Source organism: Chanodichthys erythropterus, chromosome 3, assembly GCF_024489055.1.
Source record: "Chanodichthys erythropterus isolate Z2021 chromosome 3, ASM2448905v1, whole genome shotgun sequence".
NCBI lineage: Eukaryota > Metazoa > Chordata > Actinopteri > Cypriniformes > Xenocyprididae > Chanodichthys > Chanodichthys erythropterus.
The window spans coordinates 12,982,391-13,006,541 of record NC_090223.1 but is presented as its reverse complement, the minus strand read 5'-3'; the positions used below and the strand labels follow the sequence as shown (position 1 = coordinate 13,006,541).

General features: G+C 36.6%; 1 protein-coding gene and 1 pseudogene across 1 annotated transcript in view; one reads left to right on the top strand and one right to left on the bottom strand.

Moving 5' to 3' along the window:
* Positions 1-24,151, bottom strand: part of LOC137017073 (zinc finger protein 502-like) — a 634,288-nt gene that overhangs the window by 89,410 nt on the left and 520,727 nt on the right. Inside the window, exons 8-10 of the mRNA XM_067381009.1 lie at positions 2,781-3,136; positions 2,613-2,696; positions 2,379-2,543 (exon numbers count right to left, since the gene is read on the bottom strand). Coding sequence (XP_067237110.1) covers positions 2,379-2,543; positions 2,613-2,696; positions 2,781-3,136 — 605 coding nt within the window. The remainder of the gene's footprint in view (positions 1-2,378; positions 2,544-2,612; positions 2,697-2,780; positions 3,137-24,151) is intronic.
* On the top strand, positions 11,976-13,034 carry LOC137017113 (GTPase IMAP family member 9-like; annotated as a pseudogene).

Below are 24,151 nucleotides of genomic sequence, written 5' to 3'. Positions count from 1 at the left end.
AATGCAGGCAGATCAAAAGCACTGTTGAATAAATGTCAAGTGAGTGCGAGGCAAGGGCACAGGACACTGTGATGAGTCAGTTTCATCCATTTTAGAGCTGTGTTTCATGTCCTCTATGGTTTTATACAGTCGTCTGTTCTCTTCTCGTAGCTGCCAAATCAATCTTTGAGCCTCTTTATCTCCATACTGTTCTCCAGTATCATCTGTAACATCATCTTGATTAGAAACATTCCACCTGGTGAGGGGTGTCATCCCGGCAGCACCCTCCATTTCTAACTCGTCATGGTAAGGCTCTGGTTGCACCCTGGAAGTAGGTGGATATGTATGCTGGAAGCCTCTGAATTCCACCTCATAATCCTCCAAGTGACATGGGGGGCGTGACTGCCGTTTACTGCGGACATCAGGCTCATGCTGTGGCTCTGAATGGGCTCTGGACATCTTCTTCCGTGACAATCACCATGATCTGGCTCGAAGGACCAATGGTAAGTAGATTTCTGGACTGTATTTACTGGTTCTAACTGAATTGCAAGTTGCGTCAAACAATTGCAAGTTGCGTCAAACTCTGGGGGCGGGACTAAGTTATGGCTGTCAATAATTCCCAACCAACCAATAAAGATCAACTTACTAAGCCCAATCAACCTATAAAAATCAACTTACTAAGCCTTTTCAACACTACTTCATGGCTTTCCAAACTAAAATATTACTTAGTCAGGCAGACTCAGAAGAAAATGAAAACAGACAATAACAATGAGTTGTTGGTAAAATGATTGAGTTTAATAAATCAAGTAAAAGTGAAAATGAATAAGACAGATCTCTCTCTTTATGGCTTATATAAGAGAGTCAAATCACATCAAGAGAAGAAGAGAAGCAAGTGTTCAGTTTCAAAGCTACATGAAAGCATATCTTACATTTGCATGGAAGAGTAGAAGTGGAAGAGAAACAAGAAGTTCTTATAAAAAACAATGAAGAACAAGTTAAAATAATATCAGATTCATGTCTCTCTTAAGAGTGTTGGCATCTTCTTAAGCTCCTGAACTTAAAAGATTTTAGACAGAAAGTCTGAACCGCTTCTTCCCAGTGTGAATCTCATGTGAATCTTCAGCCTTGATTTACATGTGAATGTTTTTTACACTGAGGGCAGGTGACAGATGTTTTCTCTTCTGTTTTTCCTTTCTTGTTCACGTCCATCAGGTCTAAAAGAAACATTAAATCATGTGAGATTTCAAGTGAGAGACAAATGTGAAATTATGATTAATTTCAATTATGATTTATTTTAATGTCATGAAGAAGATTTGTGTTATAAATCACTAGTTTGGTCATGAAACTCTAAATGATGCAGGTTTGACATGTAATCTTTAAACAATCACACACAGCACAAGCTGACTTAGTTTTAATAACTAAAGAGAATTAGTTGACAGATGGTCATTTCAAACTGAACGTCAAACAAATGTGTGCTGGACTGAAAGAAATGCACATTCATGCCTGATCAATAGAGGGTGCAGTTCTATAAAATGGGCACTAATTTTGATACGTCCCTTTGAGGGGATGTTTAAATGTTCCTCCTCCTGATGTATGACAGCAGAGTTACTCATATCCGGCCCTGGAGGGCCCCTGTCCTGCAGAGTTTAGTTCAGACCCTGATCAAACTCCCATATCTGCAATTTTCTAGTAACTCTGAAGACCTTGATTAACTTGTTCGGGTGTGTTTGATTAGGGGTTGGAACTAAACTCTGCAGGGCAGTGGCCCTCTAGGACCGGATTCGAGGAACCCTGTATTACAGGAATCATGAGCGTGACAAGCTGGTCCCCAGTTTTGAGAGGGGACATAGTGTGCAGGGCAGCACAGGTCTGACACACAGATCAAAACGCCTTCCCACCAGTATGGATGATACTATGCATAGCTTGGTGGGGAGTGCTGTCTCTTTAAGTGACTATGAGCTCCAGAGAACAGATAGCTTGCAAGCATCTCTTCGAACTGGAGTGATGAAAAAGTGAAGGAAGGAAAGAGTTTGAGCAGAGCTGCTTCACACACACTTCACAGTATGGTCTCTGAAGACAAAAGACCTGCTGATGCTCCTGCGGCACATCTAATTATAGCCTTGTTTACGACACATTCCAATGACGTCACGCAAGGCTCCATATAGGTTAATTTCATTGACGTTGTTTTACACATATATTCACAGCTGGTCACGTCTAAAGACGTTCACACAGCTTAGAGTGTAACGTTTGAAAGGGAACACATTTCTAAACCAACAGACTGTCCTGTCGCTCAATGTGGCTGTTAGGAAAATAACTTTTTTTCTCAACACATAAAGATGAACTACTTACTGTGATTTCAGACTGTGGTGATGTGGTTTCTCCACTGCATGGATCTTCATGTGTCGCTTCAGGTCGCTTTTAACAGTGAAACTCTTTCCACACTGATCACACTTGTAAGGTTTTTCTCCAGTGTGAATCCTCTCATGTCTTTTCAGATTTGATGAATCACTGAATCTCTTGTCACAGAGTGAACACTTGTAAGGTTTTTCTCCAGTGTGGATCATCTGGTGCCGTTTTAAACAGTTCACTGTAGTAAAAGTCTTCTCACACTCAAAGCACATATAATCTCTCACACCAGTATGAATTTTCTGATGTCTCTGTAAATATAACAGCTGTGAGAAACTCTTTCTACACACAGAACATGAATGTGGTTTCTCCTTCGTATGAACTCTCAGGTGTTTCTTCAGGTGTGATGAGGTAACAAATGTTTTGCTGCACTGATCACATGTGAACGGATTCACTCCAGTGTGAACTCTCATATGAACATCAAGACTGTTTTTGCATGAGAAACTCTTTTCACACTGATCACATGCAAATGGCTTTTCTCCAGTGTGGATTTTCATGTGACTCTTAAGTTGTGCTGATTGACTGAAACTCTTTCCACATTGATCGCATGCAAATGGCTTTTCTCCAGTGTGGATCCTCATGTGAATCTTAAGATATCGCTTGTGTGAGAATCTCTTTTCACACCATTCACACATGAACGGCTTCTCTCCAGTGTGGATCCTCATGTGCATCTTAAGTTGTGTTGATTGCGTGAAACCTTTCCCACATTGATCACACTTGAATGGCTTTTCTCCAGTGTGGATATTCATGTGTTGATTAAGATGATATTTTAGTTTGAAACCCGTCCCACACTGATCACATGTGAACGGTCTCTCTCCAGTATGAACTCTCATGTGATTCTCAAGATGTTGTTTAGTTTTGAAACTCTTTCCACACTGAGTGCAGGTTAAAGATTTCTTGGCTCTTCTTTTCTTTAAAAATGTCTTACTCTTTGAGCGACTCAAAGGTTTTTCTCCAGGTTTGTCCTGATGTTTCTCCTCCACTTCACTCAGTTCTTCACTCTCCTCCTCCTCTTTAATCATATCTAAAATGGAAGAGGAAAAAAAGAGAAAATGTCCTCAATGTTTGATGTCCTTTTCAGTACATTAAAATAATTCACATAAAGAGAGAAATATGAAGTGAAAGGACATAAAAGTGAACCCTGACGTAACAAAGCAGACAGCTGCTATAAAATATTACGAACACTTTAATGCTTATATAAATGAATTTTACGTGCCTGAACGTTTCCATGAATGAGGTACATTGATCTTCAATTTATTATTTTTAAAACATTATAGACAAATCTCACTTTTCTAATGTGATATTTACATTAAAATATATGATACTTTCATATTTTGACACCAACTTTTAGATATGTAACCTGTGTAACCCTGTTAAACATGACATGATTTTCCTCATTTTAAGGAAAATGGGCATTTCTCATTTCTTAAATTGTGACACCCAGGAAGTGACATCGTTTGGGCTCTTTCTACAGCATGATGGGAGGACAAGAAACTAATCAACTTTATCAGTAACTATGAATCAGATTTTGATTAAGTTATGCTTACAACCCTGTCAGATATTCTGGAAAGTTCATATAATTTGGTGTTTATGGTTTATTGATAAAAAACAACAAAAATCCCATTTCTATTCAACCAAATCTTGAATCTTTCTAACATGAATTAAGAATAAACACCAACCTCTTTGTTCTTCAGTATCTTCAGTGTGTTTCATTCTGCAGGGTTCTGGATCAACTCTTTGCAGATTTCAGCTCCTCCTGATGCTCTGATGCTCGTTGGATGGGAATATCCCAGTATTTATTGGAAAACTGATGTGGGAGGAGCTTCACTGATGATGTGATTGTTATGGGAGGAGCTTCATTGATGATGCGCTTGTTATGGGAGGAGCTTCATTGATGATGCGATTGTTGTGGGAGGAGCTGATCTGCCAAAATAAAATAAAAAAAGTATATCAGTTATATATACACACACATGTATAAATGCAATGTCAATTCTCATAAATAATGGTCAGAAAAACAGTTGAAAGCATAAAAACATAATAAGAAATAAAAGTAGATATTTGTAACCAACAACAACTTTCTCAGTCTACTGACACCAATGAAATGAGCTTATATGATATTGTTGACTTGTGAATTTGCTTTATCCCAAATGTTTCCAAGACTGTTTCTTGATTTCTTGAAAATTCGATTTCTGGTTTTATTTTGTAGAATCTATGGAAACACCAAAGACGCTTTAATATATTATGTGTTTTATTAGACAGGTGAGCAACTGTTTGGAAACATTCATCGACAGAAAACGAATCATGTTATGAAGCTCAACACAGCAACATTAAAACAACTTCAAACACACAGATGTATTTAATATGATGAAACAGTGCTGTGTTACTCCACATTGGAAGAAGCGGAAGCGATCGTCTGGGAATAATAAAAGCTCCACTGCTCTGCGCTCGTCTCTCATTAGCAATCGCTCCAGCTCCTCGTTCTGCTCCAACGTCTTTCAGCCACACCCTGCTTCATACTACAGTAATGTTAATAAATCATTATTCATTTCCTCCCATAATTTCATGAAATCCAGGCATCATCAGGCTATGCTTTTGTTTGAATAAGTGGCCTCTAATGGTGACAATTACATATTGTGCCTTTAAGTGTCAATTTACAGCAGATCTGAAGACATCAGCATAAGAAATGAGGTGAAAACAGGAACTATTGACATGAAATAAAGAGTCTTTTCAGCAGCTGATGATCCTCAGACTATCAACAGTCATTAAACAAGCCATTCAGGATCATCAGCAGATCATCTCACTTTATTCTGAGTGTTTGCTGTTAGAAACACATTATTTCAGTCGGGAAAGCATATATACTCTGTTATAAGAAAAAAAAATATTTCTCAAAATATGGCACAGACAAAAACATCAATAATATAAAAAGTTATATTACTACAGTAGCATAATAATATGTCCATATGAATCTAAATACAGTTGGATTTTATTCATTACAGCAAATTAGATCATTAAAATGTTACAGTTTTGTATATGCAGAAACCAACAACAATCCTTAAACCTTTAAAAATAAAGAGCACTATCAATATTCCAGTCTCAAACTTTATTCATATTTATTATTTATATTAACATTTATGTATATATTTAAAATCTCAGCTGGCTCAATGTAAAGTATTTAGCAGTATCTGTTCCAGTGTACTTTATTAATGTAAAGCAACTAACAAATTTTATCCAAAGATGTGAAAAGAGAAATAAAATGGCAGCAGCAACACTTGATCGATTCCCATCAATTCCCCTCATAAATCTCAAACTCTGACTTTTGACTTGATATTAAGAGTTCCAAACATTAAAAAAAATCAAAGCACACAAAAGCACATGTGGTGTTTTTACCTATTCAACAAAACACACTCCATGCGGTGTACTGCTAAACTTTAACTCGTTTATTCTTGTTCTCTACATTACTCAACACAATTTCTCACTAAAGCCCCTTAGTGGTGCAGTTCCAAATTACATGTATTATAGTAAGCAATTACTATGAATAGAATGTCAAGTATTATATACTTCTCGACACAACATCTCCCCTGTTACTCAAACAGAATTACTACTTTTATAAGATCATTACCTTATTCAAGTCTTATTTACTCGAACAAAAACTTATTTCAAATAAGCATATTCAAATTAACTCTTATGCATTCAAACAAGGCATTTCAAAGAAGTATAATGAATTCATCTAGCACATCTAGCATCATCTATCGGTGTATTGTTTACTTTTGTTCTGTCTTTGGGTCACACGTGCTCTGACCTGAGTGAATTGATCAGGGCTATCCTCAGGCAGAAGAACATTCAACTTTGTTCTCATTGGTCGGCCCCTCAAGAGCAGAAAAGTGGTCTCACCCGTTGTAGCATGGGGTGTTGCTCGAAAGCTCTTTAGCATGGTTAGGACTGCAGATTTCCAGGGCTTACGAGCCATCTCAGCTGCCTGAAGACATTCTTTAAGCACCCTGTTAAACCGTTCAATGGCCCCATTCACCCTAGGGTGATAAACACTTGTCTTAATGTGGTTTATTCCCTGTGTTTTCACAAAATCAGCAAATTCAGACGAAGTGAACTGCGGTCCATTGTCTGTCGTGATGGTGCAGGGGTTTCCTTCTCGAGCAAAGATCGTGTCCGTTGTTACTGATGAAGCAAAACCAACTTCTGGCCATTTGCTAAAATAGTCAATCAGTGTTATTGCAAACTTACAGTCAGTAGCTCCCTTCTCAAAAGGTCCTACTATGTCAATAGCAACATCCTGAAATGGGCCTTTCGGGAACTCCACCGGCTGCATTGGAGCTGTGAACGTTTTGGCCGATTTATCACTGGCCTGGCAGGTCACACACATAGACAGGATTGTGTGAACAAGCTCGTCCATTCATGGCCACCAATACAACTCTCTCAGATGCTGTTTGGTTCGCACCAGCCCCTGATGTCCCTCATGTGCCAGATGGATGAATCGTTCCCGCAGTGCAATAGGAACAATCAAACGATTTCCTCTGAAAATCAATGGAGATTCAACAGCCAGTTCATGTCTAACAGGGAAGTATAGACGCAAGTCACTGAAGACAGACTGTTGTAGTTTAGGCCAACCTGACTGAATTGTCTGGCGTAACTGTGACAGCTCTGGACAGTCCTCACATTCAGCTTTAAAGTTCACTAGCGGCAATGCAGTCAGAAACGGCTGAATTTCTGCAATCTCAGAAATCAAATCCTGTTCAGTGGATACAGTGGTGTCTGTATGGCTCAACGGCAAACGTGAGAGACAATCCGGCACACAGTTTTTACTACCTGGACGGTACTAAACATCATATTGGAAGCACAGCCTAGCAGACCAACGAGCTACCCTCATGCCTGTTTTATTCATGCCTTTTGTGGAGAGAAGAGTGGTAAGGGCCTGATAGTAGAAGTAGTAGTAGTAGTACGTGTACGAATCCTTTCACACATCCGAGGTGGGTAGCAGATACAGGTCACACTGTATACACAGGACTTGTGGAATGTTCTACTGTCTGAGAAGGTGCAGGTGAGATTTTACATTCATTGTCTATGGGCTTTACTTTTCCCCTTACAATGTCCAGGTTCAGCACTCTAATCAAATCTAACCCTAGCAAGGGAGATCCAGCAGTCACTACATAAAAAGTAGTGGGGACTACGTTGTCATTTGCTGATACACCTAAGCAGCCAACAACCGGTAGGTTCTCTTTTGCATATGTGACAAGTTTGATTTTGGGCTTAGTCAATGTGCACTGTGAGAAGTGTTTCTTATACACAGCTTCTGGAAGTATCAAAACTGACACGCCCATATCCACAACCAGTTGTAACATATGTTTATTACCTCCTGGTGCTTCAATATTCACTTCACAGGTGATCTTGTCATTGGCTTAAGTAGATTGTTTAATGTTATCCAAGCAGAGCACAGTCACATCTGGAACTATCACCTCTCTTACTTACCCTTTTTTCCACAGTGTCTTCATGCTACTTTTGCAGCAGGGCAGTTTTTATCATTTGCCAGATGTTTTTCTGATCCACATCTGAAGCACTGTTGACGTTGCTGGTTAGTCACTGTTTGTTTTCGATCCTCCGATCGTCTTTGAGCAGGATGTGATTGCTTTGTTGAGCGTGCGCCCTTTCCCCTTCTGCTGTACTTAGTATCCATACTAATGGCTTGTACCAACTTCATGGCAGTTGCAGTGGAATTACAGAATAATGAAAAAAATTTAACTGCAGCTTCCACTTGACATGCGATTATAATCGCTTTCTCTAGAGTGAGATCTTTACTACAGTCAACGACGCATTTGCGATTAACTGATCATGGAGCATTTCACTCTCCATTTGACCAAACCCACATGGGGCTGCTAACGGCAGCCACCACATTAACTTTAGGCACAAAGTGTTTCTGAAGTGCAGACATTGCTTCATCAAAAGTAGTACCTTGGTCTGGCAGAGTATAAAACAAGCGCTGGCCCTCTGTCCCCAAGCAATGCAGCAAGACCGCTCGTCTGCGTGTCTCCGGCCATGCGTCCCCGGTCGCCTGGATAACTATCATGTAATTATGAAAACTTTTCTGCCACGTTTCAAATGGAATCAGTGGCTTCCCACTGACAGAAAGAAACGGGGGTGGGCTCGGCACAGAAGCGCTCATCCTCGTCGCCAATTTGTGGTGTTTTTACCTATTCAACAAAACACACTCCATGCGGTGTACTGCTAAACTTTAACTCGTTTATTCTTGTTCTCTACATTACTCAACACAATTTCTCACTAGAGCCCCTTAGTGGTGCAGTTCCAAATTACATGTATTATAGTAAGCAATTACTACGAATAGAACGTCAAGTATTATATACTTCTCGACACAACAGCACACAATCGCTCAGGTCTGAATGAATTCAATATATATTTTCCTCACATGTTCGCTGCTGCTGCACTAAATGTTCATTTCAGTAGAGCGCTGTGCCTGATGAAACATTTAAAAAATCCAGATAAATATACAACAATGTACAGACATTTACATTTTAATACACAAAAAAATCAATTTATATTGCCAATAATTTAGAGAGCTTTTTAAATACAATTTTAAAGTCATTTTTAAATGCCTCAAAACATGATGAAGCTTTAAACAAATCTGCATTTGTGTTGGTAAAATTTGGCTACAATCAACACTATTACACAAAAATGCAATGTCTTGACGATGTTTATTCCACTAACTTACACTTCACCAAAACCACACTGTAAACAGAATCGTGTAAAAGCCAGTAAACATTGAGAATACTTGTGACATTATAATAAAATATATGAGAACATGTATTCAACTACATTAAATGATCTCTTAAATATTTTCTAATTTGACTAAACATTTTAATTTAGTTTTGAGAACATTTTTATTAAACATGGACATTTATTTTCATTAAAATGAATTATTTCTGGTATTGTTGATGCATTTTGTAAATATAAGCAACTAATTTAGATGCCCAAACTGGGTGCTGGTGTGATGAGATGTACAGGCTCGGCCCAATCCGCCTTGCATTCGTGGATCTGTAGATGCACGGAAAGTTACAACACTGCCAAGCGAAATGGGTTTGCACGCACTCAATGTGTACTTTCGCTAATGCTGCGATGACATCACTTTTGTTGCGTACCCAAGCAAAGTTACGGATGCGTCAAATAATTCAGGCTTGAGTCTCCTGAAGGAAATTAATAAAATTTGACTTGGATCCTCACCATTTCTTCTTGTTTATCGGCCCACATGCAGCAAAGAATTACGACCCTTGTGTGGCACAGGTCTGGACTACAGATATGAGCATCACGCTACTCAATATCAGCCTTCAGTGAACCATATAGAGACCAGAAACCCCAAAAATGTGCCATTTAAATAAAATAATACTAAAAAAATTAATAAAACTCAGCCTTCATGATAAGTGATCACATCTGATCAGAATTTCTCAAGCAGTTTTTGCTATAACAAATGTGCTTTAGAAAAATATTTACAGAGCAGCCAGAGGAAGAAAAAAATTATTTTTTATTTTTGCAATTGTATGTTGAAATACTGTAATTTGTCATTATACTTAAAAGGTTAGTTCACAGAAAATAGCGACTTATATAGTGATGGCCGATTTCAAAACACTGCTAGATGAAGCTTCGGAGCACAATGAATCAGCGTATCGAAACAGCTGTTCGGAGCGCCAAAGTCACATGATTTCAGCAGTTTGGTGGTTTGACACGCGATCCGAATCATGATTCGACACAAAAGATTCATAATTCCCTGAAGCTTAATTTCTGTTTCAAAGATTAACGAAGGTCTTACGGGTGTGGAACGACATGAGGATGCGTAATAAATGCTATTATTTTCCTTTTTAGGGGAATTAGCACTTTAAAATAACAGCCAAGGTTACAGAGCTTCGACTACAATTTGAAATAACAGAAACAACCTGAAAAAAAGTATTTTTCTGTAAAATTAGGTTTTGTTTTACAGTGTAGGTAGGCTGCACTATAATTACCGAAAGGTAGGCTACACAGTAAATTAATTTTAGTTATGCAGTGCTTGTTGAATAGTCTATTAAAGATTATGCTTTTTTTCTTAATGCTGAACATTGTTATTTGAAATCACCTCAAATAGACAAACCCATCAATTCATTGCTCCTCCTCCTCCAAAACTCAACAACCCTGCTCCAAGTCGGGATCAAACCCGGTCAACTAACAAGGATGCTTAATAGTAAACACTGTATTCTCTAGCAGTTGTCAGCCTGCCTGTCATTAGTTTCATTTATTCTAGTGGGGGTCAAATTGACCCACGAGGGAAGGCTTTGGTACTTTTTTAAATTCAACAACATAAACTGCTCGAATACAGTCTCTCTTTTTTCTTTTTTTTTTTTTGCATTCCAAGTTCAAGTTCAATTTTGTGTGTGAGTGTGTATGACATTGTAAAAGGGTTTGAGGTGATTAATTAGACTTCATTGTATAGACAGATTTAACCAATGAACAAGGTAAGCTTCAAATATCCAGATATAAGTGATATTACATCTTCTGTTGTATTTCTCTCTTTAAGATATCTTCATCAAAACATTACTGTAGTTATAGCTATTTTCTGTGGAGCCCATTTGTTCTGACGTTTTAACACTTGACAGAGAACTAGGCTATAAAAGAGTTAGTTCTACATGAAGTGACTTTAAAACAAGCTGTCTTTCTTTGTATTCATGCTTTGAGCTTTAATTCAGTGCACAAGTTTCTCGACCATGTGGTATTTTGAGAATGTTCACGCATCTTTATGAGTAGATTCCGCAGACATCAGTTCCAAAACTGACAGAAAAAATGTATATTGACATGAAATCATATAACTTAGCACAAATCCACCATATTTTACTTTACTGTTCTTTTAATCATACATTCAGAGGTTTCTGCAGATGGCACTGTACAAGTCAAAAAAGACTGTTATTGTTTGAGTCTACAGTCTGTTTCCTGCTTCCTGTGTTCGCCGTGGAGTGATTCGCCGTTATCTGCGCAGGCCACGCGGATCTGCTCTAAATCTTATCTATGGCCTCAACAAGTGCCAAAACAGAGCCAGAAGGTAACTTTCTGCCTTTAGGAATGATTTGAGGTTAACTCAGAATATTTGTGTAACTAAGCTCATATACATAGATTTGTGTTTTCTCTAAGGTTCCTGTATTGTTTTACTTTCAAATTTGCACACGTAACCTCCACATCTGAAAATGTGCTACTTTAATTTGAGCTTTCTTCATCATTGAGTCCATTTCATATTGTTAATTATTTTAATTTTAATTTACGTCAGAGGACCGAATTTACATCTGATTTCATCCAAATGTATGGATGAATGAGAACAATACATGTTGTGAAATGAATGAGTAGTTATAGCTTTAAATATGGATTTGTAAATTGTTTAGTAATATTTTTAGACTATTAAAAGTATATTTTAAAAAGGGATAATAAATAACTTGGTCTTTGTTTTCAATCGAAAATATTTGGAGTATTTTAGTTAGTAATTTTTTAAAAAAAAAAATCTCTTTTTTTGCAGGTAAAAGGCGAAGCTTTAATTTTGATAATCCAAATAGTAAGTATATTCAGTGTTCATCTGGTCACACATTTGTTTGAATTGTTTTTTACTTAATTTACAATCTATTAATTCATGCAAATAGGCTTTTAATTCTCTCACTTTTGTTCAGTGTCCATGAGAAGGATGGTGCTTGTGGGGAAAACAGGAGCAGGTAAAAGCTCTTCTGGAAACACAATCCTGGGCAGAAGAGTCTTCAGAGCCACCAAAAGTTCTTCATCTGTGACCAAAGAGTGCTGGAAAAAGACCAGAGAAGTGGCTGAGAGAGAAATTACAGTGGTAGATACACCTGGACTGTTTGACACAGATGTTCCAGAAAAGTATCTGAAACAGGAGATCAGTAAGTGTATAAACATGACAGCACCTGGACCTCACGCCATCATCCTGGTCATTAAAGTGGGTCCGTTTACTGAAGAAGAGAAGATGTCAGTGGAGAAGATCAGAGCCATATTTGGAGAAGAAGCAGATAAACACACAATCGTCCTCTTCACTCACGGTGATGAACTGAGTGGCACTATTGAAGAATACGTCAGTAAAGCTGGTAAGGATCTCCAAAAAATGCTGAATCGCTGTGGAGGAAGATATCACGTCTTCAACAATAAAGACATGGAGGGTCGTAAACAGGTTCTGGATCTCCTGGAGAAAGTGGATGACATGATCACTGCTAATGGATGTGAATATTACACTAGTGACTCTTACCGAGGTGTGGACATCGAGCTGAAGAACAAAGAAGATGAGCTGAGACGAGAATATGAGAAGAAACTACAAGACACACAAAGGGAACTGGAGTCCAGATTCACTGAAGAGAATAGGAAACTACAGGAGAAAATAGAGACACTAACAGCATCTGAACAAGAGAAGGAAGAGAAGATCAAAGAACTGGAATGACTGAATCAGAGGAACATGTATGAACTGAATGAGTACAAGCGATATTATGAAGAAAAGCTCAGAGAGGCCAGACTGGAGGCACAACTCACTCATATTAATGAGAGAAAAATGATGGAGATCTTCAAAAAGTTACAAACACTCTATATGTAATCATCTCCTGATTAGGTTTTATGAGCAGTTTAGTTCATATTTATAAAACTTATGCTGTGTATAAACAATATATTTTTGTAAAATGATTGAAATATTCCAATAAACATTTGTCGTTTTTCTCATTGTCATAACAGTTTTGTGTCCTTTTAACTCAATTTAAGTGCTTGTTCTTTTATGAGTGTAAAACAGAGCCCTGATATGTTTAATCTGTTCTCAACAAAGATATTTCAACATGCTGTCTTTCTAGTTTATCGTACAATTTAAATGAACATGCGAGTTGTCAACTATACCCGCTGCACGTGAGAAAAAAAGTAACGTAATAAGCAAACAGTGTTTCAGCTGTACACATCCTGTCCTATAAATCTCTTTTCCGACTCCATTTTGAATGTGTGGCGCTCCGCCTTTCACCACGTGGCTGAAAACGAAAGAATAGCCTATTTTAAGCTTTCAGACACAGTTAGACAGACAATTCGAAGCTCAAGGTCAGAGGAAAAATCCCATGGTTTATTTTTCTGTGGGGTAAGTCTGAAGAAATCTGAATATGATTTGCTTTTCTAAAAATCTAATACTTTTGGGAAACGTGTAAACGCTGATTATTAATCTGAAGTGCATCACATGTAATGTAGGCTAGACGTTGAAATAGTCTTCTTGTATTTAGTATTTATTGTTTAATATTTATTATGTTGAATTTCCAATTGTACTTATGTTTCTTTTAAATTTAAATAAATGTTTATTTTCAGTGACCTAAATCATTAAAAATTGCCTAGTTGTTCAGATTCTTTGAATTTCGAATTCTGTTTAGGCTAGATTGACAGCAACATAGTGTCGGCCCAGATCTGGTCCGTGTGTAATCCATGGACCAGATGTGGATCGGTTCTGGGCCACACTATGTTGTTGTCTGAGACAAGATTTACAATGAAGGTACAAGTTAGTTATATTTAGTTTAAATTTCTTGCATTTCCGCATTACAATGTTTTGACAACAGGAAGTATGCATTTTTTAAATCTCCTCAAGAATCTCTCAATTTGATTCCCTGATAGCATCATCTAATCGTCACATCATTTTGTTTATTTTTTTTTATTTTATTTAATTTTAATATATTTCTATATATGTATTTTCCTTCTTGAAAATTGAATCGTCAATTGTGTGGGCTGAAGCACAGGATCAATGCCTATATGAGACGGATGATTTGGAAAAGTTACTATTTATCACTATAGTGAAACAGGATAATTACATTTTGCAATCAAAGTTTGTCGTTTGAACTTTGATGTTAAATATAAAAAATATAAACTTACATGTAGCAGTGATAACTCCAACAACTCGAGCACTTATAGTGAATTTATGCTCAAACTTTTTTTTTTACTCTGAGTAGTATCTTCAATATAAACCAAACTACTACATGAACTGAGTTAAAGTTAACACTTTACTTTCTATTTGCAACAGTTTCAGCAACAGAAATAAACTGCATTCCTTTTGCATGGGACATATTCTTATGGAAGCCCGTTTCCGCCACAAAAAAAAAAAAAAAAAAAAAACTCCAAAAAAAAAAAAAAAAAAGATGAATTGCGACTTTTTATCTCAGAATTCTGACTTTTTAACTCGCAATTGCGACTTTATATCTCACAATTGCGAGTTATAAAGTCAGAATTCTGAGATATAAAGTCGCAATTGCGTGATATAAAGTCAGAATTCTGAGATATAAAGTCGCAATTGCGAGTTATAAAGTCAGAATTCTGAGATGTAAAGTCGCAATTGCGTGATATAAAGTCAGAATTCTGAGATATAAAGTCGCAATTGCGTGATATAAAGTCAGAATTCTGAGATATAAAGTCGCAATTGCGAGTTATAAAGTCAGAATTCTGAGATATAAAGTCGCAATTGCGAGTTATAAAGTCAGAATTCTGAGATATAAAGTCGCAATTGCGTGATATAAAGTCAGAATTCTGAGATATAAAGTCGCAATTGCGAGTTATAAGTCAGAATTCTGAGATATAAAGTCGCAATTGCGTGATATAAAGTCAGAATTCTGAGATATAAAGTCGCAATTGCGTGATATAAAGTCAGAATTCTGAGATATAAAGTCGCAATTGCGAGTTATAAAGTCAGAATTCTGAGATGTAAAGTCGCAATTGCGTGATATAAAGTCAGAATTCTGAGATGTAAAGTCGCAATTGCGTGATATAAAGTCAGAATTCTGAGATGTAAAGTCGCAATTGCGTGATAAAAAGTCAGAATTCTGAGATAAAAAGTCGCAATTGCGTGATAAAAAGTCAGAATTCTGAGATATAAAGTCGCAATTGCGTGATATAAAGTCAGAATTCTGAGATATAAAGTCGCAATTGCGTGATAAAAAGTCAGAATTCTGAGATATAAAGTCGCAATTGCGTGATATAAAGTCAGAATTCTGAGATATAAAGTCGCAATTGCGTGATATAAAGTCAGAATTCTGAGATATAAAGTCGCAATTGTGTGATATAAAGTCAGAATTCTGAGATATAAAGTCGCAATTGCGTGATAAAAAGTCAGAATTCTGAGATATAAAGTCGCAATTGCGTGATATAAAGTCAGAATTCTGAGATATAAAGTTGCAATTGCGTGATAAAAAGTCAGAATTCTGAGATATAAAGTCGCAATTGCGTGATATAAAGTCAGAATTCTGAGATATAAAGTCGCAATTGCGTGATATAAAGTCAGAATTCTGAGATATAAAGTTGCAATTGCGTGATAAAAAGTCAGAATTCTGAGATATAAAGTCGCAATTGCGTGATATAAAGTCAGAATTCTGAGATATAAAGTCGCAATTGCGTGATATAAAGTCAGAATTCTGAGATATAAAGTCGCAATTGCGTGATATAAAGTCAGAATTCTGAGATATAAAGTCGCAATTGCGTGATATAAAGTCAGAATTCTGAGATATAAAGTCGCAATTGCGTGATAAAAATATCTCTCGCAATTCTGACTTTATATCTCAGAATTCTGACTTTATATCACGCAATTGCGACTTTATATCTCAGAATTAAAGCCAGTTTTCACATGACGACCCTATAGTAGAGGAAAAGCAGGATGGATGGCACTGTAAGAAATACAGACTGCATCAACCAAGAGAGCTGTTAGGAAAAATTGATTCCCAAAATGGCTTAATTATATCAGAGAGGCAGTTTATTATATTTAATTAATATGTGAAAGTGCGCCATTTCCTATTCACAAAACTGCTGAGACAAAATGTTACTAAGATCTTCAGTTAAGATAAAGGTATATATACTAGTGTTGTAGTACTCGAGACCGGTCTTAAGACCATTTTTTGAAGGTCTCGGACTTGTCTCTGTCTCAGACTAAGAGAACTCTTGATTTTATTTCAACACCGGTCAAGACCACAATTGTGAGGATATCACTAAATTGCAAGTGCATTGTCTGATTTATTAACATCATTAATGTGATTGGATATAAAACTTCTTGATTCAGATACAATCAAAAACTTATTTCTAATATGATTGTTATTGTTGTGCCAGGTCAGAAATTAATGAGGGATTAATACAAATGTAAATGTAAATCCACATAATTCAAGATACTGTTGCAAAAAAAAAGTACTTTTTTTAATTAAAACATATAATTATTTAAAAAGCAATATAACAAGTGCAAGAGAGCTGTTTTCACAAATTTGAGAACAATTGCAAATGTGTTATTGATTTTATACATACTTTCAATAAACAAAACATTGTTTAGGCATTTGTAATTTTACCAATTCAGATGCAGCTTCTGTTCCACCTCTGCAGTGCAACGATGAATTTTACTGTTAATAATTCAATTCATTTAATATATAATTTAATATATATAACGTCTTATTATTGTAATTGTAATCGGTGAGAATATGTTTTGTCCTTACAAAAAAAAAAAAAAGACTTTTGGTCAATTTCAAATTTACTTTTTGATTACTTTTTTCAATTTCTAATGTTTTCAACTTTTAATAATTTTCAAACATATAAACCAGGCAGGGTTAACCTTAAAGTAGCACTCGACCCGGATTACTGTCAGCCTGTCAGAATCCTTCATCACTTGAAATAAGATTATAATAATTTAAATTAAAGCACAGCCAACACAAAATCAGACTTTTGAATCTCTTTTTACTGTGAGATTGTTCTGATGTTAAATACAGATTTAAAATCACAACAAGAAATAGCATTTTAATAGTTGGCAATCTTCAACTAGTGCTAGTATATTTTTATATTTTTATAATTTCACTTTTAATCTGAATGTAGAAACAACATACAGACCGTATATTTTAAATATTTTATTGGTTCATTATTTAACATAGTTAATTAAATTAGTTAGCATGAACTAATAATGCATTGCACTTCTAATGCCTTTATTAATCTTTGTTAATGTTAATTTCAACATTTACTAATACATTATGAATATATTATACATAATTTCAACATTTACTAATGCACTGTGAACATGAACAAACAATGAACAACTGTATTTTCATTAACGTTAACGAACATTAGTAAATACAGTAACAAATGTATTGCTCATGCTTAGTTCATGTTAGTTAATACATGGTCATTTAAGACGTTTTTCAACTTGTTTAAGACTGTGCAATGAGGATACTTGACAAAGCAGACATTTTGGCATACTTTTGTGTGTTTATGTCCGTTCAGGTGTGAAAGAGAAGTCAATGTGGCCACGCACTGTCTGATGCAGCTTTCTGTGCGCATGAGTGTGTGTGAGTCTGTCATAGGGGGACTTTCTGTTTGTTAGGAAGTCAGTTGTATCGCGATACACTTTTCTCAAGGGGTGCTGAAGCTATAGCATATTCTATGTGCTAACTGTACATGTTAGCAGCAAGTAAGTTGTAGTGTTAAACAGTAACAATCCCGGCGGTAGCAAGCATGGTAATGTTCAGGATGCCCATCCTCATTCAAATTGGTGTAATATAATCATTTATAATATAATGATATTGTGTATAAAGCCGCTATTCACAGTCACTCACAATCTGTGTAAGGAACTGATGCACTGAGTGCACATTTTGCAAGATCAGATGTCAATGCTCAGCTTTTGTGGGAAAATGTGGATACTAATAAACATAAAAAGAAGGAGCACAAGCAAAGCTTTAGTTTTTTTATGAAGAGATTTTTTTGTACAATATTTAGCCTGAGAAACAATAGAAGCACTTTTTTTCATTTTTAATTTGTCTTAAAAATCATTTTGTTAAAAATGTAGAAAATCATATTGTGAATCGTTAAATCCCCAATAGGAGAGTAGAAAACCATCTTGTAAAGGGTTTGTGACTGTGATACCATCATGATTTCTTTTTTTCTTTTTTTTTTAACAAATACCACTGTGATAAACTTCTTCATTGAGATTTTCAACATCTTCATCATGTAATTGTTCTCTTTTATAACCTATGTCCACTGAAGGAAAAGTCGAGGTTAATAACCTTTAATACATTTTCTAATATGTAGGATATCATTTGGGAGATTTTCACTTTTAATGTGTGCATCACTTTTTATTTTTTAGAGTACATCTTGAAAATGGTGGACATGATAGTCGGTTTGAATTTGGTCCTGCTGGGTAAAACAGGAGCTGGGAAAAGTGCATCAGGAAACACAATCCTGGGACGAGAAGCTTTCAAGTCTGAGAAAAGCCCCATATCTGTCACACGAGATATTACTGTGCAATCTGGAACTGTTGGTGTCATTCCAGTCACTGTTTATGACACACCAGGATTATATGATACAGATATGAGTGAACAGGAGATTCAGCAGATGATGAATGAAAATTTTCTTCAGAAATGTGAATCAGGTCGCTGTGTGTTTCTGCTGGTCATCAAAGCTGATCGATTCACTGAAGAAGAGAGAAAAACTGTGGAAAAGATTGAGAAGCTGCTGGGAGAAAAACGCTTGAAGAAAACCTGGATTCTCTTCACTGGAGGAGACCAACTGGAGGAAGAAAACATGACTTTAAAAAAATTCATTGATGACAATGAAGCACTGAAGAAATTCATTCAGAAGTATGATCGGAGATACTATGTGTTCAACAACAAGATAGAGGGAGATACTACACAAGTTCAAAAGCTGTTAGATGCTGCTGCTCCTACTGGAGTAGGTGCTAGAGTAGTTGCTGCTGTTCATAAAGTTTCTGCAATAGGTGATAAAATAGTTGCTAACATATCTGCTGCTGTAATTACATTTTATGAGGTTGCATATACAGTACTTCATGAAATAATTGATAGAGTAGTTGCTGCTGTTCTTCAAGGTTCTGCAATAGGTGCTGTAACAGGTGCTGGATTAGATGTTGTATTAAGATCTAGAGTAGATGATAGTGTAGGTAGTCGAGTAGTCTTTGGAGTAATTTCTGGAATAGTTTTTGGATCAGTTGCTGCTGTTCAATTTGCTGCAATAGGTGCTGTAGCAGGTGCTAGAGGAGTAGCTGCTGCTGTTCTTCAAGTTCCTGAAACAGGTGCTGAAGCAGGTGCTAGAGTAGGTGCTAGAGTAGCTGCTGCTGTTTTTATAGGTACTGCAATAGGTGCTCTAGCAGGTCCTAAATTAGATGATGTAATAAGATCTGTAGTAGGTGACAGAGTAGGTCGTGGAGTAGTATTTGGAGTAATTTCTGGAATAGTTCCTGCTGTTCTTTATGCTGTTGCATTGGGTGCTGTAGCAGGTGCAAAAGTATTTGCTAGATTAGATGATGATGATCCTATAGTTCCTACAATAGACGATGAAATAATTGCTGCTAAATTTGTAAGACTGTTTGCTTTAGTGTGTGCTGTTATATTAATTCCATCATGTGTGAAAGGACCTGCAAAAATGTATGATGTACAATTTGCTAAAGTGTGTGATGTAGCAGGTGCAAGATTTGGAAAATGTTCTAAAGTGGTATGTGGAGTAGTTTTTGGAGTAATTGGTTTAGTTGGTGGAGCTGTTTTTGGACAAGTATTTCTTGTAGTTGTTAAAAATGTTGTTAAAATAGTTGCTGCTTTACCTAAAGTTGCTACAATAGGGGCTGGAATACGTGGCGCTGTTCGTAAAGTTGCTACAATAGGTGCTGAAATAGGTCCTGCTGTTCTTCAAGGTGCTGCAATAAGTGCTAGAGTAGGAGCTGTAGCATGGGCTGGATATGTTGTTTTAGTAGCGAAATCTATAGTTGAAGGAGTGATTTTTGGAATATGTTCTGGAGTAATAATGGGAATATTTATTGGAGTAGCTGGTGGAGTAGTTACTGCTGTTCTTAAAGTTGCTGATCTTCTTAAACGTGCTGGAGAAAGTGCTGGAGTACATCCTGGTCTTTTTAGAGGTGCTGCAATAGGTGCCGTAGCAGCTGCTGGAGTTATTGTTATTGCAGGTTCTAATGTTGGTGTTCTTATATGTGTTATAGGTGTTGCAATAGGTGCTGGAGTAGGTGCTGCATTGGAGATTTAAGACTGTGTAAAAATGATGTGTGTAGATGGGGGGTTTGGGGGGGGCAACTACTTTTTGCTTCACCATGGTTCATGAGCGAGGACTTTTGGCTTACTCAGAAAAACAGTATGCTAGCGCTAGCACATGTGCACTGGTTAACGTTAGTTAACTTGCGGGCATTATTACATTGCCTCTATGAGCGAGGAGGAATCATTTAGTCTGGCCGAAGAGGAGATCCCAGCTCTGCATGTTACTCCAAGCAAGTCACCAGCTGCTAAGAAAAAGGCCAGTGATGATGGAAAATTGATATCTCATCTCAGTTGGACAACATAATGCAGCAGGTCAGCCGTCGCTCTGACACAAGAGTGAAAGATCTCCCACTTGAATGAAAAAGTGGATGCTGTGACATCTGAGCTAAAGTTCATCACTGCAAAGGTAATGTGTCTAGATTGATGAGTGGATCAAATTTAACAAATATTTAACCAGATGCAAAGAAGAATGAATGATCTAGAAACTTACACTGTAACTAATTTCTGTCATTTGAACAGTACTGTACTTTTATATGTAAAGTAAGATACTGTTAAATTTTTATAAAGTATACATTATGGGAAAATATGTTGACTACTGTAATTTTTTCTGTAGTGTAAATTCAATTTACAGTAGTGAACTTGCCCGTGAAAATCCCATTTTTAAACTCTGGGTGGAGGTGAACAGACAAAAATGACTCACCAAAAAGGTTAGTAGGCCTATATTAATTTTTTTATGTAAAAGAAACATTTTCAAATGCTTTCACTTGTAATGTTAACAGCAAAATAATCATGTTGTTTTTCACCTTGAAAAGGTTTTGGTGCCTTTTTTCTGACTGTAAGCCGGATTGCCATCATAACGGTGATAACAATTACTGGTAAGTTAAGTTGACCTATATTAGCTCAAAATAAACTTTAGTTAAGCTAAACATAACTTTTGCATGTCCCGCTGCCTTTCATCTGCATGTTCCACAAGTTAGTTAGCTCAGCAGGTGGAGTCATAACTCCATCCATTTTAACCAATAAAAAATTTATTGCAGCTTTCAGACAGAACTTAAATCTTATTTTAATAGTTCATTTGAGGCAGTTTCTATATTTATTTAAATGACAGATTCCTTTCACTCTCTCTTGTTCTGATATTACATGCGCCACTCAAACAAACACCAGACTTCCATGACTGACTGATGAAATAACACTGAGCACCTTTATATTTCAAGAAAATTATGGATCTATCTTTGTTTCATATCAGCGCTTATGTATAAAACATTTGTCATTTGCCAGGAAACAATTGTTGAAATTATTGTGTAAAACAGACAGACAAAGGTCAGCTATGTATGTTTCAACTGATGGATATGCATATTTGCTTCTCAGTATGTTACAACAGTGATGATGAAAAAATAAAATAAAATAAAAAACATGGACAAAACGATAACTTTTCTAAACTTTATTCAATGCGAGTGCTGTCATTACCCAGGTGTTGATAGAGCACAACCTCAGATGAGACCTGAGCAGCACACATTACCATCTGTGTTTAAACTAAACTCATTTCAGCATTGCCAGTTTAAACATTCAGGCACAAGACTCGAAAGTGAACTCGCATATGCTGCGGAAGGATTCTTGTGTGCGTTCATCCAAAATGTGCTCACGAAAAGCCACTTCTCATACAGTCCTGAATTCTCTTTCAATTCTTGTACTTCAAAAGACAAATTCACCAACCGATTTAAAAACTGACCCTGCTGTTTGTTTTTAATTGCTTGTGAGTATATGCTTACACAATATATGCATATTTACTGACTTATTTTGTTTTAAAGAATGCTGAAATCTCAATGGTGTTAGCAATTATATATATATATATATATATATATATATATATATATATATATATATATAGTTATTTAGTACATTAAAGATATTGAAATATTTGTTTTATTTGTTGTTTTGTTTATTTATTTTGTAATTTTATGTTTATATAGTTACATTTTTTGGGGTTTGATTTTTATATATATACACCCTTGGCAATTTCATTGTTGGCTTTTGTTGAAGGATCAATTTAGAAAAAAAAAAGAAAGAAAGAAAGAAAGAAAGAAAGAAAGTTACAACACATAAATTCATCTACTTCTCCGGAAAGACATGGGACTTTGGACTTGGTGTCAAAGCTGTCAATCACGCCGCGTATCTCCCGCCCTGTGGAAGCATCTCGCCGGTCTCCTGAAGTTTTCATCGAAGCTCAGCACTGGATAGCCGAATAACACTGTGAGGTTACATTGCCAAATAAACATAGCCTGGTGAGACAATGACTTTCCTTTATCGAGGTAAACGTTTCCCCCCTGTGACAAAATTATGGTAGGACTGTGCAAACAAAGTATCTGTCTAGCATTACCATGTCAGTGTATTGATTCATTGTCCCTTCATAGTTTGCAAGAGACATTTAATAAATTTATAATTAATATTAAATAAACTAAGCTGTAACGTAGTTCGTATATATGGGAAGGAGGAGGCGGGAACCGGCGAACATTCAAACAAAACTTTAATTAAAAATAAACAAAACGAAAGTAATGCCGGCAGACCCTCGCGGACGTCTGCCGGCCACACAAACATAATAAAACATAAAATAAAGTCCAGGCCTGGTCCTCTCTCGTCCTTCACTGTAGTCGCTCCTCCTTTTATGCTCCCGGAGCTCCTCCGTGAGGGACTCAAGGCCGGTGCGCCTCCCAGGTAATGCTCATTATCACTCGCGTCACCGGCCTCGCGCCGTTCCCTCACGGCTATCGCCCGCCCTGGTCGCCTCATAAGCGTATTTAATAAACTAAGACGTAGGCTATTTAATAAACTGAGCGTATTCATCTGTCAATATGAAACGCGACTTGGCCATTCTAATTAATGATCGGAAGAACGCGTATCGACCACCGTTATTGTAAAATATGCATGTATGTCCATTTAAACTAAATTTTGGTCAAATGTGGATTATATCATTACACTGGCAAGAATATGGTTACATGTAAAGATGCCGTACCAAGTATGACAACGCTACATTCAACTGCTTTTGAAATACGGTGTTTTTTTCACTTCCTGAAAAGTAACCGTTTTGGACATACGTGATTTTCATCGGGCAGCGACGATATATAGATGTTTCATTTGTAGATGCAAGAAGAAACTTTAATTGTAGACAAATAAACAAATGGTTTTATATAGGGGAAAGTGGGGTGAGTTGTGCCAGTTTTTACTCAAAGTGACTTTAAAGTGAGGCCATGGCAGTAATGCCTTCAACTGAAGAATGTACATATACTTCAGGATGTGGTGCTTCCCTGAGAACAATAATTTTGGATCTGAAATAAATCGTTTCAGAAATATAGCTTTTGGGAAAAAAGTGGTCTCGTGGCACAACTTGCCCCTGCTGCGGGGTAAGTTGTGCCTTTGGGGAGAATATGTTGGGGTAAATTGTGCCAGTCATTTCTGAAGTAAAACAGAACTTTTTAATGTTATGAACTGTAATGCTATATGAAAGCAAGACAAATTCAATACAAAAGTTCTCATTTAAGGTTTATTAATAATTATCTTTCTTCCTCCCCATATTGCATAAGAACTGTGACTTGCTTAATAATGTTGTAAGGAACCTCCCCACCGGCCCAAAAAATGGATTCAGACGGCCTTGGCAGTCCTGGTATCGCTTTAGAAAAGTCACTTCAGCCAACTGAGTGCTCTTCACGGACACA